This window comes from Dermochelys coriacea, chromosome 1 (genome assembly GCF_009764565.3).
Source record: "Dermochelys coriacea isolate rDerCor1 chromosome 1, rDerCor1.pri.v4, whole genome shotgun sequence".
In the NCBI taxonomy this organism is placed as follows: Eukaryota; Metazoa; Chordata; order Testudines; family Dermochelyidae; genus Dermochelys; species Dermochelys coriacea.
Window position 1 is genome coordinate 332,922,274 of NC_050068.2, and position 18,376 is coordinate 332,940,649.

The 18,376-nt window shown below is 37.0% G+C and overlaps 1 protein-coding gene across 1 annotated transcript in view; it reads right to left on the reverse strand.

Moving 5' to 3' along the window:
- Positions 1-3,973: 3,973 nt before the first annotated feature.
- The window catches only part of CACNA2D1 (calcium voltage-gated channel auxiliary subunit alpha2delta 1), a 682,696-nt gene continuing 668,293 nt past the window's right edge, over positions 3,974-18,376 (reverse strand). Inside the window, 1 exon segment of the mRNA XM_038369134.2 lies at positions 3,974-10,414. Coding sequence (XP_038225062.1) covers positions 10,298-10,414 — 117 coding nt within the window. The 3' untranslated portion in view covers positions 3,974-10,297.

Consider the following 18,376-nt stretch of genomic DNA (forward strand, 5'->3'; position numbering starts at 1 on the left):
GAGGGCAACAAAAATGATTAGGGAGCTGGGGCACATGAAGGAGAGGCTGAGGGAACTTGGCTTATTTAGTTTGCAGAAGAGAAGAATGAGGGGGGATTTGATAGCAGCCTTCAACTACCTGCAGGGGGGTTCCAAAGAGGATGGAGCTAGGCTGTTCTCAGTGCTCAGAACAAGGAGTAATTGTCTCAAGTTGCAGTGGGGGAGGTCTAGGTTGGATATTAGGAAACACTATTTCACTAGGAGGGTGGTGAAGCACTGGAATGGGTTACCTAGGGAGGTGGTGGAATCTCCCATCCTTAGAGGTTTTTAAGGCCCAGCTTGACAAAGCCCTGGCTGAGATGATTTAGTTGGTGCTGGTACTGCTTTGAGCAGGACATTGGATTAGATGACCTCCTGAGGTCTCTTCCAACCCTAATATTCTATGATTCTAAAGCAAACTTCCTAATGAAAAGTTACTCTGTGTGTATTAGTTGCTTTTAAAAACTTAATTTCTCAATCTTAGTTTACGAAATAAAAGAAATACTCAAACATTACTTTGCAAATGCAGTTTGAAGCCTGATTCTGATTTCCCTTTCACTGTGTAAATCAGCTATATTTTAAGTTGCAGGAACACTGAAAACCTCAAATGTGGTGAAAAGAGTCAGTGCTCTCAATTACAGAAATGTGAATCCAGATTAACTATAAAACTTGGTTTTCTGTGCAACTCTGTAATGTCAACTTCTCCTGGAAATAATGAAAGTATCTGTCTATGTAACTCCCAAACTAGATTTTCATTCAGATCTGAGCCAGTGACCATGTAAAACAGCTAGCTCAAATATAGATTTAAAAAAATCACATTGTGTGGACAATGGAGTTCTTACATGCAGTTATTCTTCTAATGTTGCCTGCCACACAGAAAAGCACACTAGGAATCCAAACTTGTGAGACCAAACGCTACAATGATAACTTGACAGAGGCCTATGATCTGCCATCTAATTAAGATGGAAATACATACACATTCTCAAATAAAAAATGAACATCTACTTGAATCTTCCTTGATAGTCGAGGTGGAGGTTAAACGTCCAATTTTCGATCCAGACCTACATTTCAGTAGACACACATAAACAAAAGTCTGGTCAAGCATTTTGGTTTGCCCCATTACAGAAATAAAACCCAGATACAAAATTCATATTTCAAAAATGACTTAGGCACCTGAAACTCACCGGGCCTTAGATCTCAACTTGGAGTTCTAGGTAGATGTCAAGACACATATTTTATGACAATGCAGGATGCATCTGGCCTTTGGGATGCACCTTGTACATTATGTACAGATACTGTAATCCTTCATCCTAATTGTAGGTGGGCAGGATGGAGTGAGGGTGGGCTCAATTTACAAATCTGTAAAACACAAGTATCATAAAAAATATACCTTCTTAGACTGAGCCTATCTGTGCAAAGCTTTAGCTGCCTGCATTTTCTTTTCATAGCTGTGATAAAAAACACATGATGAAATTATAAGAAATCATATTGGAAAGTCTGACTATGGTGAGTGTAAGTTGTTTGAACTATTGTTCAAACTACTAAACAATTGAAATAACATATGTTAACCACACATACCATACCGTAGTGCTAACTATTAGTCAGCACCCTACAACACAATGTTGCTTCCTTCCCCAGACAAAATATAGATATAAAATTATACTCAAGGGCATTTGATTTTCAATAGTTAAACCACAAAATGTGGGCTGAGACCACAAGAACAGTCGGACTTAAATCCATACAAATTAAGACTGGAACTCTGCCATTCTACTCCTCGCACTGTATATTGTGTATGAACTAACCAATCCAGTGTATGGAAACTGCTTGAAAGATTGTCATTAGGGAGAGGAGAAAACCAACTCTCAAGCCCTCTACTTCACATTTCCTCTGCAAAACAGCTGCCAGAGGCAGCCATGACCAGCACCAAGAAAATGTAAAAGAATATGTCACGAAAGCAATGGCAAAAGCAGAAAATGCAGCAAATTCATGATATTAAAGACCTTTCTGATTTACTGGATAGTATGCTGAAGTAGCAACAGCAGCATCACCCATCAAAATCCACTGCAGGTTGAAGTATCTGACATTCTTCTCTCAAGAATAAAAGTGTTGGTCTACAATAAGACTTCTCAAGTTGCAGTCAAGGAAATGAAATCACTATCCATCCACACACAAGCATCACTATCCAGCATCAGAGAGCCAGAGCACACAATAAATACAACCAACCAGAAGACACAGTTATGACCTGCCTGCAGTTTTTTGTGTAGAAGGGACCTAAACAATGTTCCTTAACACGTTTAAGGTTTCAGTCATCTTACAGAATACAGCTAAGGACCTTCCAACCTTGCAAGTTGCTATCCTCTGACAATTAGGACTCAATCAGTCGTGCTAGTTGCATAGATGGAAGGAGCAAGGAGGCTATTGATGCACATTAAATTGACTGGTCTTATTTACTAAATGTTGATCAATAAAGGAAGCTTTTTTAGAATGAATTTAGAATTCATTATTCATGTTGAAATAATTTCAAATTCTCTCCTAACGAAGGACGATAAGAGAAGTCTTCTCCCAAAGTCACCAGCAGGACACAAAATGACCAGATTTTGTGATTTTGGGCCCCAAAGCCCAGTGGGGCCTAATGGAAAGACTCCAATTTACGTCAGTGGGTTTTGGGTCAGGCCCCTCATTGGTTAAACTGATCAGGCAGAGCAAGTGGATTACCAATTACAGGAGTGCTTCTTGCTCAATCAAGCATAGCGAGGAACACTGAACAAATATGGCACTGTGGGATTTTTACAGCTACCACATAACTCTGATTTTCTCAGATTTTAGTAGCAAAGTTATAAACACAATGGAGTGAAGTCATCTCTCAAAATTATATGGTAGAACAGATGCAGTGCACTATCCCAGACTTGATGTGGACTGGTGACCAGTATAAAATATCTCACTGTGGCACAGCCATTATCACACTAGACTCCAGAAGACAGATTTGTGTGCAGAACCTGGAAACAGAAGATTCTGTAGTCATTGTTTGATAGATATACAATACTTCAGAAAGACTGCAGGAGGTAACACTACAATTTAAACTAAAAACTTGTGTCAGGAGCTCTGTGAAATTTGGGAACAGAATTTTGTTTTTTATTTGTACCTTATCCTCATGGCATTCAGCACAACATGACAAAGTTATTCTAGCAATACAATGACACTAGTACAGTTACACTGAAATGTTTGGTACGGTTGATGCTTGTGACTACGGATGCTAATGTGCAGTATCATGTGCTGCCCAGCAATCTTACATGCAGGGGGCCTGTAATGTTATATGGACTAGAGGACCTGTGTTTGAGTTCTTCCCAGTTTCTCTCACTCATAGTTCAAATATACAAGGGCACTCTGCAACTGCAATTCTCTGAGATCTCATCAATGTCAGCTTGGGCAGAGTTAGTAGACAATCACAATTCTCAGCATGAGTGTTTCGGACTCTTTGCAGACTTTGCAGGCACAGAGCCTATAATGTTACATTTGGTTTCACTTTCTAAAGGTTTTGCAGGAAGATACTTTTATTTTCATAAAAAGAAAAGGAGTACTTGTGGCACCTTAGAGACTAACAAATTTATTAGAGCATGTTAGTCTCTAAGGTGCCACAAGTACTCCTTTTCTTTTTGCGAATACAGACTAACACGGCTGCTACTCTGAAACCTTTTATTTTCATGATAGCATAAAGTTAAGAGTGTGATTTCTGAAGGCACAACTGGCATTAGCTGAACATCTCCTATTGACTTTTCATAGGAGTTGGGCTCCTAACCCTCAGAACCCTGTGGTTTTGAAAATCTCCTCCTAAGTTTCTGCAAAACAATTATGCAGCAAATTCAAAAAGACAGATACTTATTCAGAAATTTCTGGGGGCTCTACTTACATGCCATTGTTCAAGATGACAACAAATCCAGACTTGTTCTTGATTTTAAATGATAAACTTTTATTCTGAATATACTGTTTTTGCACAAGAATTAACACAACATTTTCTAGGATTATAAACTTTTTTATAACATTATTGTACAAATTTTTACAAAATTTTATTTTATTTTTTCCAGCTTGTCAAGTTCCACAAAAGTGTCAAGAGAACACAATAAAAGGGAGAAAAGGCCTGTTTACCCAATCAGAGCAGTCAGGGGCCTTTTTCTGCAGGAACGCACAGTAAGCATCTCAATAAAAATACTCCAGAAAGCATGATCCAGACATTCCATATAACACAAGAAGAAAAGACAGCTCTGTCAGATCACAATAGCAAATTCATGGCATCTGCACAAGACAGTATCCCTTTAGCCTCAGTGAAATTATTTCTTCAGGATAATCCTTTTTTTAAAAAAAAACAACAGAAATGCTGGTAAAAGGGCAAAGCCAACTTTTTGAAACTCCGGAATTATTTTCACACTTTGTTGTAGGGTTTTTTTTTTTTACAGTAGTGTACATTGAATATTAACAATATTAACACTGTGGTATGGAAAAAAGAAACAAAAAAGAAATATGGCCTTTGCCAAAGGTGTGGATGTCAGATGAAGGTTTAGGGTAAAGCTTTGTACTCCAAAAGGGTTTATTGACATTGAGTCTTCGGTAGATATTCTAAAAAACTTCACAGAGCTTTTTGCAGTGGCTTGCCAGCATTACCGGAATTCTGAATTACCAGCAGGGTTATCATCTGAATTTGCAGGACTGGTGGGATTAATGCAGTGTTTTGAAATTAAGACATAATAATAATTAAGCTTTCTGAGCTTCAGTGTAAAGGAGAACAAAGAGTCTCAATGTTCTTTAAAAGATATCGAAAACTGTAAAACACAGCAAGTAACACTTGGGTTGCAAAGGTCACTTAAAAGGGATACTGCCTATTTGAACCCAGTAAGGCCAGTATTTAAAGTTAGTAAAAGGAATATTATAGGAAAACTTACAAATGGCAGCAGCACTGTTTTTGTTAAGTTAAGCAATAAAGCTGCAAGCATTAGAAACATGAAAAAGATTATACTAAAGTCTTAAAGGTACAAGACCTAAAAATCTCTTCACTCAAACTTGCTAACTATGTCATGTAAAAACCTGTTAGAAATATGGACCACAGTCAGTGTTTTGGCAGTAATGCTGGTTGTTCAAATGAAAAATAAGAAAGAAACCATTCATGTTAAGTCCTTATACCTTTTTGTTTGTTAGTACAGTGCTATAATGACTTGAACTGTGGTTAACTGTCAGATATATAATAGGCTGTGTAACTACAGTGTGAACTAAAACAGTTCAAGCAGCTTGTCTAGATCCCATAGTGCTGTTTAAAGGGTTTAAAACAAATATCAACACAACTTATTTGGTAACTTTAAAAAAATGCAAACCGTTTTTCCAAGGTATTATAACTTTAACATCTCTCAATTTTAAAGGCTAGGATTGAGGTTTTTTTTTTTTTCTAACAAACAAGTCTATTATGTGAGAGTTAGAATTTATGATGTAGATAATGTTGACAATGTCATGTTTGCTCTTCTGATAAAAAAAAAATCTATCTATATAGTGCATTTTTGAACCTTAAATAATTGGATGTCATTTGTATACAATCAGAAAATACCTAGTTCTCTGCAAACAGTAGCAAAAAATTCAATTTTTTAATCTTAAAAACATTAAGCCTTATGAAAAACAATAGTTGGGCCAAATCCTGTTTTCAATCTGTCACCACACAGGCAGAACTTCTGTGGAAGAAAAACTACTTGTACAGAATTGGATTTTCTAAAGCATCTATATGACTTAGGAGCACAAATCCTATTGACTTTCAGTGGGATTTGTGCTGTTAAATCATTAGATATTTTTGATAATCCCACCCATAGCCAATTGGCATTCCCTTTGGAAAGGTCTCTATGCAGACCTGTATTTGGAAGGTAGAACAAATAGCCTGGCTGTGTGAGGGCCAGGAAGAACTCTAGTCCCTTTGAGGTGTCAGTGCTACTCCCTGCCTACTTCCCAGGGTTGAATGGCAGCCCAAAGATGACAGGAAGGAGGCAGGGGCTGCTGGTACACCTTCTGGGAGCAATGTGGTTCTGCATCATCCGTTTCCATGGCCTATGCTGACCAGGCACAATCAAGGCCTCAGTAAGTAACATGGGATTTGACCTGTGTCTGTTAGTAAACCTAGTATAGACACATACACTCCACATTATTCTGGAAATGTAAGCATCATACTTTTCCATGAAGGCTTTTCTTCTGGAAAACTAAGTGGAAACATTTAAGCATAAATATTCTGATAACCTTTCAAGTAATTAAAAAAGGAAAAATACAAACTAATAGGTAGTCTTACTAAGCTTAGTTTTAGAGTAATAAAGTAATAAATATTGCTCCCATCCAACAAACCCCTTCATTTCAAGAGCATTCTCATTGGCAGCATGTAGCGGATTGTAGAATGCGGTTCCTGTGATCAACAAATTACAGCTGACATTTTTTATTTGGGGAGCAGGCATGGAGAGAGTGAAAGGAAGTCCAGCAACTAAGGCTGTCCATTAATCACATAAACTCATGCGATTAACTCCAAAAAATTAATCACAATTAAAAATATTAATCACGATTAATCACAGTTTTAATCACCCTGTTAAACAATAGAATAGCAGTTGAAATTTATTAAATACTGTGGATGTTTTTCTACATTTTCATATATATTGTATTGTGTTGTAATTGAAACCAAAGTGTATATTATTTTTGGTTATAAATATTTGCACTGTAAAATTATAAACAAAAGAAATAGTATTTTTCAATTCACCTCATACAAGCACTGTAGTTCAATCTCTTTGTTGTGAAAGTGCAACTTACAAATGTAGAAATTTTTTTGTTACATAACTGCACTCAAAAGCAAAACAATGTAAAACTTCAGAGCCTACAAGTCCACTCAGTCCTACTTCTTGTTCAGTCAATCACTAAGACAAACAAGTTTGTTTACATTTACAGGAGATAATGCTGCCCTCTTCTTATTTACATCACCTGAAAGTGAGAACAGGCATTTGCAGGGCACTTTTGTAGCTGGCATTGTAAGGTATTTATGTGACAGATATGCTAAACATTCGTATGCACCTTCATGCTTCGGCCACCATTCCAGAGGACATGCTTCCATGCTGATGATGCTTGTTAAAAAAAGTGTTAATTAATTTTGTGATTGATCTCCTTGGGGGAGAATTGTATGTCCCTGCTCTGTTTTACCCACATTCTGCCATATATTTCATGTTATAGCAGTCTCAGATGATGACCCAGCCACATGTTTGTTTTAAGAACACTTTCACAGCAGATTTGACAAAATGTAAAGAAGGTACCAATGTGAGATTTCTAAAAATAGCTACAGCACTTGACCCAAGGTTTAAGAATCTGAAGTGCTGTCCAAAGTCTGAGAGGCATGAGGTGTGGAGCATGCTCCCAGAAGTCTTAAAAGAGCAACACTCTGGTGCGGAAACAACAAAACCCAAACCACCAAAAAAGAAAGCGGCCTTGGATTGTTATTGAGCAGAACCCACCATCAGCATGGATGTGCGTCCACTGGAATGGTAGTTGAAGAATGAAGGGACATATGTATCTTTAGCACATTTGGCACATAAATATCTTGCGATGCAGGCTACAACCGTGTCATGTGAATGCCTATTCTCACTTTCAGGTGACACTGTAATCAAGAAGCGTGCAGCATTATCTCCTCCAAACATAAACAAACTTGTTTGTCTGAGCGATTGGCTGAATAAGAAGCAGGATTGAGTGGATTTGCAGGCTCTAAAATTTTACATTGTTTTGTTACTGAATGCAGTTATTTTTGTACATAATTCTACATTTGTAATTTCAATTTTCAAGATAAAGAGATTGTACTACCTTACTTGTATTAGGTGAATTGAAAAATGCTATTTCTTTTGTTTTTTACCATGCAAATATTGGTATTCAAAAATAAAGTGAGTACTGTACACTTTGTATTCTGTGTTGTAATTGAACATGTAGAAAACATCCAAAATATTTAAATAAATTGTATTCTATTATTGTTTAATGGTGAAATTAATCACAATTATTTTTTTAATCGCATGATTAATCGTGATTAATTTTTTAATCGTTTGACAGCCCTACCAGCAACACTACTGGCGGAGAAGATTCCCCACTTATCCTCATCCCATGCTGCTGAAATCAGCTTCTCTTCACTAAGGAAGAACAGGAGCCACCAAACTCAGTCAATTGTACTTTTAATCAGATGACTTTCCTAGAGATATTAAACAGTTAATTGTGATAATTAAACAATAGTGTTTTTTTAAAATTTTCCCCAGCACTGTAATCCTAAACTTGGGAACATACACAGCTGGAACCAAGGGTAACGTGAAAAAACAAACAACTAATCATAGGCACAGCTACACATAGTCATTTCATCTTGTAAGCCATGCCATAGGTTTGAGTGGCTTCTTCAATTTTCATGGCATATTAATGCATGCCTAATAATTTCTGTAAGCTTTTGACACGTTCAAGATTATAGTAGTCATTTTCCAGCATATACATACCAATGCTTTGCATTTTCATTTTTTAAAGAACAAATGTTTAGTACCATGTAAATATTTGCATATTGCAGCTGTTAGCAGAATTGTACAATGTCAGCCGAGTTGCACATTCATTGGTTTAGCTGTCTTACAATACTGTTAAGTTCTGAAAACTAGAAAAAAGCACAAATCATATTTTGCATGTACACTATTCTACAGTGTAATATTATAATTTACTGCACCAATTTGTATCACGAACAAGTTTGTATAAAACAATTGTTTTTATTGTTATTCACAATCAAGTATCAATGTGCATACATATAGATTCAAGGCTCCCCATTTGTTCGGATTTCGTTCTAATTTCAGCAGCCAGGAAATCTTGCTCTATTAAGCTTGCTATATTCAATATAAAATAGCAATACTAGGAGTTTAAACATTAAAGAGTGCTACCGTGCCCTGAAAACAAAAGGGGAACCTGGCATGAATCTCAGAACAACATATACTTTTCAAAAATAAATGTGTCAAATCTGATTTGTATATACTTAAAATATCTGTACATAGGTTTTCATGTGAGAGCACTAATCAGTATAAAATCCATCTCATCCCTTTTGTCCAGCCAACTAAATTTACGCTACTTTCTTAGCTTTTTCATTGCACAGTATATTCAGAGCTTTGTTTAACAATATAATTTAAGATTATTTAATTGCATCACATTGCAACATTCAGTTTCTCACACAACAAAAGAATCACTCAGTTACCTTTTCAATGGACTATACTCTACCATTCAAGAAAACAAACTTAAAAACAATAAAGTAGCATTATCATCATGCAAAATACCCTTGGAAACCAATGTTCAATAATCACAAAGACATTTTGTATTCACAAGCTTTTTCATTTGAGCATTTTGAAGGATTTGGCTAGCGTTACGTAACTGCACTGTGAAGAGAGCACTGATCATTACATCGAAATTAACAGCTTTCTGAAAGGGACATGACACTGAGTTCAGGAGGAAAATCACTTGGTTAGATAAAATATCAAACTCTCAAGCATCTTTATATTTCAAAATTCAGTAGCTTCTTTCTTGATTTTTTTTGTTTTGTTTTGTTTTATTTTATTTTATTTTTAAAACCAACAGTTTATGAACCTACCAAAACTTAGTTAGCCACCTGTTTTGATTAAGTTTGGCAGAATAAACCACTCATTGTAAGGCATTTCAGTCATGGTGAAGTTCTGGAGAAGACTAACCAATATTTTCAATTCACTAAGCTGTTTTGTACAAACTGAAGTCTGCCAACTATTTTATATTCTGGACAACTGATGTTCAAAGCAGCTATAATGGTATTAATACAATAAAAAAGGAGGATTAAAGAAATGTGATTTCACAAGTGTTCATGTAAAAGCATATAGGGTCTGCAACAAATACAATGCTAAGATAAAAATAAATGGAAATCATATCATACATAAGCTATTTTAAGGGGAGCCCTTTTACATGAAGTCATCAACGATACAACAATGAACACAAAAATCTTAGATTCTTCAATAAAGCACATATAGAATTCTGTTCTGATGGCACAGATGATGCAGAATTCACGCATGTTTAAGGATCTGACACTCCAACATGCAGCCACTGTGGGTGCCTTTATGAATCTTTCACATAGACTGATACCAAGTTATGGGCATTGCTATTCTTCTGCTGTCTGAATTGCGGACCCTTTGACAATGAAACTGAGGGCTAATGTTTTGGCAGGGTCTTGATTAGTTTTGCAGATTTTTGTTTCACAGGGTCATAACTGGCAATGTCTGCAGCCAGATAACAGCCAAAGCAGGACAAACTGGATTCCTATCATAGACCAGAGTGATGGACTCAGTCCAGAGACCCCACCACAGTCTGACGAATCTTCCTGTTGGCAAGAAAACGAGATAGTTCAGCATTAATTGACATTAAATCGCCAATTAAATAATCTACATTTTAGCCTGTCACTTGAAATACATTACAGGATGGATTTTGGTCTCAAATACATCGCTTTCCCTAAAGTGCCATTAAAAATATTCTTGGAGGCAACAATCTGAATTTTTAAAGAAAGTGCGATAGAAGGTATACCTAGAATACCCTTGTAAAAACAAAGACAAATACTCACAGACTCACTGTGGTCCCTCACCATAAAAAATGCAGGATGCATGCGCATTCAGATGAGAAATAACTTGTGAAACTACTAATGAGCCCTAAATCACTGTTTATATGGCCTAAAATTAACAGGTTTAATTCTTTGCATTGACAATACTGTTTTTTTTTTCAAACACCACTTTACTGCAAAGAGAGATGGAAGAGGAGTGGAATCTTTGTGGTAAGAGAAAGGAGCCTATTTCAAAAAATATCCATGCCCAGTACTCTCTGTGGGCACGCCTTCAGAAGGAGTATACTCTGCCAGACCAAATATCGCTACATTCAAGTGCTGGAACCAAATCTTGTATTGACTTACTGAATACCCTGTGAAAACGCCAAAGGCTTGCTATTCAGGTCTGGCCGAGCTAGACACCATCATTACATTCTCCACTCCTCCCCCCCAACAAAAAAAAATCAGGACTACCTGAAGACTTCCTCTTCTGCCTGAGAGATTCTCAGGTAGCTGGGTAAGTCAGCTTTACAGCCCTATGCACTACCTCAGCAGGCAAAGCTTTTATATTTTGCAGTGGTTTTATTCTGTATCTGGGTGAGAAGGAGCCATGCTCTCTTTATACATGGTCTCTGTATATCTTCTGAAATATCTCATCACAGATGGAATAAATTATATCTGGCTCCTGCAAAATGAAGTGCTCAAAGTATACCGATTGGAAAGCTTATTATTCAGTGTTGGAAATGCACTGAAAGCCTGATCTGTGCTGTAGAAGACAAAGAAAGACACAGCCCCTGCCTCTAGATCTTAGAACTACATTTGCTGGGCCAAACTCACAGTTGATGTAATCTTGTATAGCTCCATTGAAGCTACTTTGATTTATACCACATGAGGATCTGGCCCATGATATTATGTCCAGACTTATGGGGTTTGGCAACTCCAATAAAACATAGCTAAAATAAACTTCAACTGAAGCTTTTGTCCTAAACTTGGCTCCTCCTAAGATTCCCTGTAAAGATTTCTGCATCCTTGACCCCAATTTTCTCTGCCCAAAAAGCCAATCGCTTACATGAAGGTGGAGTTAATGAGCCATACCTGCCACAATCAGTCAGCAGCTATAAGCAACCATTTCCCTGCAGAGTTCTAAATCCTCTTACCAGTGTAGGTAAACATGAAACTAGCCACCTGTATTACAGGAACCATCAAAAGTCCTGGCTTTGAAAAATTCTTAATCTGTATATAGAGTGTTTTAGCCATTATCTACCTAAAAAGTTGACAACAACACTTGTCAGACAGATTTTAAAATCTCTCTCTGGAAAATCAAGGAGTTATTTCGGAGGGGAAGATGGGACGTCCTGTGGGTTTTTTTACTGCTCCAAGAGGTTAAACTGCCAAGACAAGCCAGGCTAGTGGACGACCAGGGATATTTTTTTTATAAGTATTCATATGCTTCTAAAATCTTTAGATCATTCTCTTGCAAAGAAAATGCCTCGCGTTTGCTTCTGTTCTTTACCTGTAGCAGCAGACTACTCCTTTCATTTGTCAGCTTCGGTTCAAGTAGCTTGAGGTTTTGTTTGTTAATTATACCCTAGAAGTTCAAAATTCCAAAGGTTGCTGGTCAACAAATAAGTCACGAGTGTATTCTGTTGCACAAGTTTCTTCCTTATAGTGAGCACCATTAGAAAGGCCATTACCAGTGATGGTTTCTTCTTACCTGGGTTCATCAACAAACAATAGCCTATATCACATTTCTGATACCTAGTCTCATCACTGAAACGCTGCAAAGGTGGTATCTCCCAAGAAATGGTTTAATCTATTGGTAAGTTTGAAAGTTTGAGATCTTCAAGTAAGGAATGGATGTCTGCAGCTGAATATTGAAAGAAAGGGCACAGCTCACTTCTTAAATAAAGCACACAGGAAAGCCAGGGGCTTAAAGCGAAACTGGGTATAATATGAAGGGGAATGTGTCAGATTAGTGAAAATAGCATCTGGTTAGGATACTGGTGAACTAGGTGGATGTCCACCTACAGGAGTTACTCAGTATTCAGTTTTTTCCTCACCTTTGTGTTAGAACAGATGACTCGAAAGATCATACTGATAACTGAACCCTTTCAGAGTTAGAAAAGGAGTACTTGTGGCACCTTAGAGACTAACAAATTTATTTGAGCATAAGCTTTCGTGAGCTACAGCTCACTTCATCGGATGCATTCCTTAGTATGATGTCCATCTGTTTGCATTTGGAAAGGAAGATGATGTCTGTCTGTATCTGTACGAGGTTTTTCATGAAGTTGATAGATTTCCACTCCTACGGCTAAATTCAGTGCCTTGCATAATGACAGGTTTCAGAGTACTTGTGGAACCTTAGAGACTAACAAATTTATTTGGACATAAGCTTTCGTGATCTACAGCTCACGAAAGCTTATGCCCAAATAAATTTGTTAGTCTCTAAGGTTCCACAAGTACTCCTTTTCTTTTTGCTAATACAGACTAACATGGCTGCTACTCTGAAACCTTTCATAGTTAGATATCCTTGAAGTGTTGTAGCTTTCCATTGTCTAAATGAGAATCATGAATAATATGCACTATTCTGGTACATTAATTAAAGGAGCTGTACATGCCAGATTGAAAAATACAGTACAGTATTCTGACTGCATGTCACTTCTGCTTCAGAGTCTCACTATCTGAGAGGAGTGGAAGATGGCTCAGAAACTGTGGGGTAGAAGTGGCTTAACAAAATCTCAGACAGGAGAGAGTATATAAGACACCCTCACAATGCTTGGTTGAGTTCAGCAGTACAAGTCTAAAAACATACAAGATGTATCTATTTTTTTTTAAAAGATTAGTGAGATTTTACTCTTTTGGGTTTTGCAGGTTGTTTCTGACTGAAATCATTTGGAGTTTCTGAGGCCTATGAACCAACTCATAGCTAAGCACGTATCTTCACAGGTTTGCTCATGACAATTCCTGAAGATATCTTCTGTGGGACTCAGTTTTTTCTGTCCTAATCAAAGGTGGATTATCCATGATAAGGAAGAAATCAGTGATACTGATTTAAATTATTTGTTTTCCCTCTCCCCAACAATGTGCATTGTAATTGGCAAGGTTCCTATGTGCTATAACGGTGTACATATGGGAAACAATCAAGGCTGAAGAAAGAGAGGTGGGAGGAGGAATGAGCAAGAGACTGATTCTATTTTGATTTACATGTAAGGGGTGTCACCACTGAAACTAATGGAATCACACCAGTAAAAAAATGGCGTGAGAGCAGAATCAGACTTAGTGAAACTGTTTTCCTTCACTCACCAACTCTGCTAAAGGAACCCAGTTGTTCTTGAATTTTCTGTGGACCTTCACCCCAAGATTCCTTGTATAAGTGCATCCATAAGAGTAAAACGTAGTGATGAAGAATCTCTGAGTCATGGCCAACTCTGTTGATAGAAAGATGCTTCCATACTCCTTTTCCTGTCCAGAACACGGCTGGATAAACTTTTCAAATAATTTAACTTCATGGAAGGCTACCCAGAACTTCTCTTTCTTTCACAATCATTCTGTTATTTACATAATTTTCACTCACTTCTTCTCCTTCTGCCAGCACTGTCAGACACTAGATCTGTTCTTTTCCAATTCATAACACTACTCGGTCCTGAATCAGGATATTTTAACTGGGGCAATTTTTCTCTGTTACCTTATTATTAATCATTTGTAGCATGGATTTTCCCTCAACACCAAGAATCCTTTTTTGCCACTTTTTTTTCCTGCTAGCAGTGTGAGCTTTCCTATAGTCAAAAATCACTTGCCAGTTCTCCTCGACATCAAGGTTTGAGAGGAAAGGGTGGGAAGAGAGACAAATCCAAACACTATTTCCTCCGGTTAGGCAGTCCTACCAAAATGATACATGATGAGCTTATTTTCTGACTATACAGTACCATCTTAATTTAGTATCTTCATGTTAGCAGTCAACATTTTTAGATAGCCACACATTTACATGAAAGTAAATGTATCAAAATCTCCGGGGGGACAGCATGAGCTGTCAAAGAAACATGTAAATACTTGCTTCCCCTTCAGACGCACATTATAACTAAAGTTAAACGTGTGTTATAAAATATTAGTATTATTAATTAGTTGTATTGCAGTAGCACCAAGGAGCCCCAGTCATGGACCAGGACCCCATTGTTTTAGGTACTATATAAACACACACACAAAAGTTCCCTGCTCCAATGAGCTTACAATCTTGGCCTTTTAACATATATAGAAGACATTTTAAAAGCTGCACGTTGTAAGGAAAGCTCCTTGATTCAGTAAAAGACAACTGAGTTGGAGGTCCATTCTTGGTCATACATAAACATTGGGCTATTTTCTGCCACTAGATGGAGCCATAATCCCTATGTGTACTATTTTCAGATTGTCCTGATCAATAATTCCTGTATTAAAATGGGTAGACTATACGCTTTTTTTTTTTTTTTTTGGAAAACAGTTGTGTCACCTCACTCACCCTAGCTATCAAAAAAAATTTTTGGTGCAATATTAATGATCTTTCTTGTGATGCCTGATGTGTTGATCATTTCACTGGTAGCCCATTTCACAACTGAAAAATTCAATTTAGTCCAATTCAACAACATGTTAAGCAGTCTCACAACACCCACTGGCTTCAGTGGGAGTCAAGCGACCTCAGTGTCTTCTAGGAGGGCCTCCTATAATAAACAACTTGCATGTTGTTTTCCTTGTTTATTATTATTTTTATTTTTTAAAAGCAACCAAGTACAAGTACATAAAGGATACAGGCACTTTTGCTGTGCCCTCCCGAAAAGAAGACAAAAAGAAAGCTATAACTCATTAACCAGATTGTCAGCTGGTGTAACTCAGTTTTGGTTTCAGTGACTTCAACAGAACTATACAGATTTATACCAGATGAGAGTCTGACTCAAAGTCACAGAATTATTAAGGGCTGAACTGAGGAACAAAAAGTTAACTTTGAATCTTGCCTAGTTTCCATCTACTGCTGTTGAGAATCCATCTGTTGAAGTTGTGTTGTGAGGTTTTGCTTCCATGGGTGTTTTGGAATGACTTGCTGGACAGAGAACTGGGTCCTTAGCAATTTTATTTATGGGCAGATTCTGCTAACCTTATGTATGATTAGTACCTTACTTGATTTTAATACAGCTAGTAGAGCAAGGCACTACTGAACATGAGTAAAGATGTCAGAATCTGGTCTTCACATTTTACATGGGGCTGATGTTGGAGAGGAACTTTAATTCTTCCTCCCAATCTTGAACTGCACCTATTCAACTTCCTATGTTTGCTAGTCATGAGACTTTAATACTTTATGTGAAGCTCAGAAAACAACAGCTATCAAACTGAGTGTGACTTTTTTTTATTGACGTCCAAGTGATTTAGCTTTTTCCAACACTAAAGGCAGTAAAGAAGATGAACTCTGACAACTGATTTGTTTTAATTTTTTTACCTAGTTATAAATATCACCCTATAACCATAACTCTATGTGCTTAACCTTTCAAAAATATCTAAAACATTGCTGAAAATATTTTAGAACATTTAGAAACAAATATAATTTATCTAATGTATTTTAACATTGAAACTTAATTCCCATCATAATATAATGATTCTATTTGTTCTTTTTATTGTTAGCTTTACAATAATAGTCATGGTAGCATCTCCCTCTAGTGGTCTGCCGAGAAGTTATATCAATACTGCTATCTATATACTGGCACTCTTCCACCGTACAAGGAACATGCTTTATGATGTTACTCAGATCATCGATTCTTCGGTATATTAGCAATGATGGTAGCAGAGAGTTTCCAAATTGATAAACATAACATGGAGACAAAGACTGAGCTCATAAGGGGGAGGGATAGCTCAGTGGTTTGAGCATTGGCCTGCTAAACCCAGCGTTGTGAGTTCAATCCTTGAGGGGACCATTTAGAGAACTGGGGCAAAAAAATATTGGGGATTGTGCCTGCTTTGAGCAGAGAGTTGGACGAGATGATCTCCTGAGGTCCCTTCCAACTCTGATATTCTATGATTCTATGATTCTTTCTTTATGAACCCTGATGTCTCCATACACTAGTGTTATAGATTCATAGTGCTGAATCTTGTGTTCTGAAACACATATCAATATTTTTATTAGAAGCAAAAGTTCTCTTGTATCTTTATTAGCCAATGACACTGTGTTTTGCTGGATATTAGGTTAAAAAAGTCAACATGCTTTTTTTGAATTCCTAATAACAAGCAATGAGTGTTATTATTTTGATCATCAACCTCTGTATGGATTTGGCGACAGCGTGAACTTCTCCTAATGTTCTCCACAGCAATGATTTTGGCAAACCCTAAAGACAGTATTTAGTTATGCTGTGACATGTATAGTTTTAGATTTGCAGAAACTGTAGTCTCTTCCAACTACTTTGGACCTCTGTTTATTTCTATGTAGAAAGTTTGTCCTAGATGTCTTCTTTTTCTTCTTCCTCATTTTCATCTTTACCAGAAGCATGGGAAGCAATAAACATTTGGAAGGGCTAGCATAGAAGGTAATGACAGCGATATGAATAGAAGATCAAATATTGCAGCCCTACAAAGCTGGCAGGTTCCTAACTCTATCGGTGAGATCCCCACAGTTCTATTAATTCTGATTTACAAGTCTCTGGGCAGGGCTTTTTTAATTTTTAGTTTTCCCTTTAATTGCTACAGGAATTTGTTCCAGATTGCTGTTTTTGGGACCCATTTCATTCCATTTTCTTTCGTGGGCTTAGTTAGTAAAAAGATTGTTACTCTTTTATGCAAAGAACAAAAACAAAACAAAACAAAAATTAGAGAAAGTAACTGACCATCCACACCATATGAAAAGTTGCAGAAAAATGAAGATAGGAGCGGACATCATGGCAGAGGCACGACTCGTTGTGCATATAGGCTGATCCTATTAATAACAGGCAAAGTAGCAAGTAGAGGAAAGGAAAGAAAACACAGAAAAAAAGACATACAAGATGAGATTTCATGCAGTTTGCTGGCAGTTAGCAGAGTTAATGTGAAAGCATCCACTTAAGAGCAAGAGAATCATAGTGAGTATTGCAAATAAACTTAACCAAAATATTCCACTGTTACAGAGAACACATGACTTACACACCAATTAGCACATCAAGCTAGTGAGCAAGAGTTGTACTTTCACACATAATAACACCTGGATTGACATCTGTTGGAAAAGTTCATACATTTAGGACTGTTTTTCAGTCCCCGTGGAAGCCAATTGTTTTGCATTTGCTGAGCAAAAAGATTTTTTTTAACATAATACTTTGTTTGTGAACACAAGTGGGTTTGAAAGAAAATGCATTCACTCCCAAGGCTTAGGCTTGTGTAAGCATCATTAACATCTGAGACATTGTGTCTCCTTGGATTTAGCTATATCAAGACTCAGCACACTGTAACAGCAGGATCAAACAGTGGTACTGGCAATTGCTTTTACAAAACCATTTGTCTGGTCCTCTTGGTTGAAAGTAAGCCCTCTAGCTATCTGGCTACTAAATAAGGGAAGGACAGGTTTAGGAATGGAGAAAGGTATTCACTATCAAACAATGAATACTTCCTAAAAAAGTAAAAATTTACCACTAAATTGCCTTCTACAAATTCTGCAAACCCTTCATAGCTATTAACTCATTTGGTATAAAAGCAGCTTCTAAAAAATTTAAATCTAAAGTTTTGGGGTCAAATGCTTCAAAATGCCAAGTACCCTCAATACCCACTGTC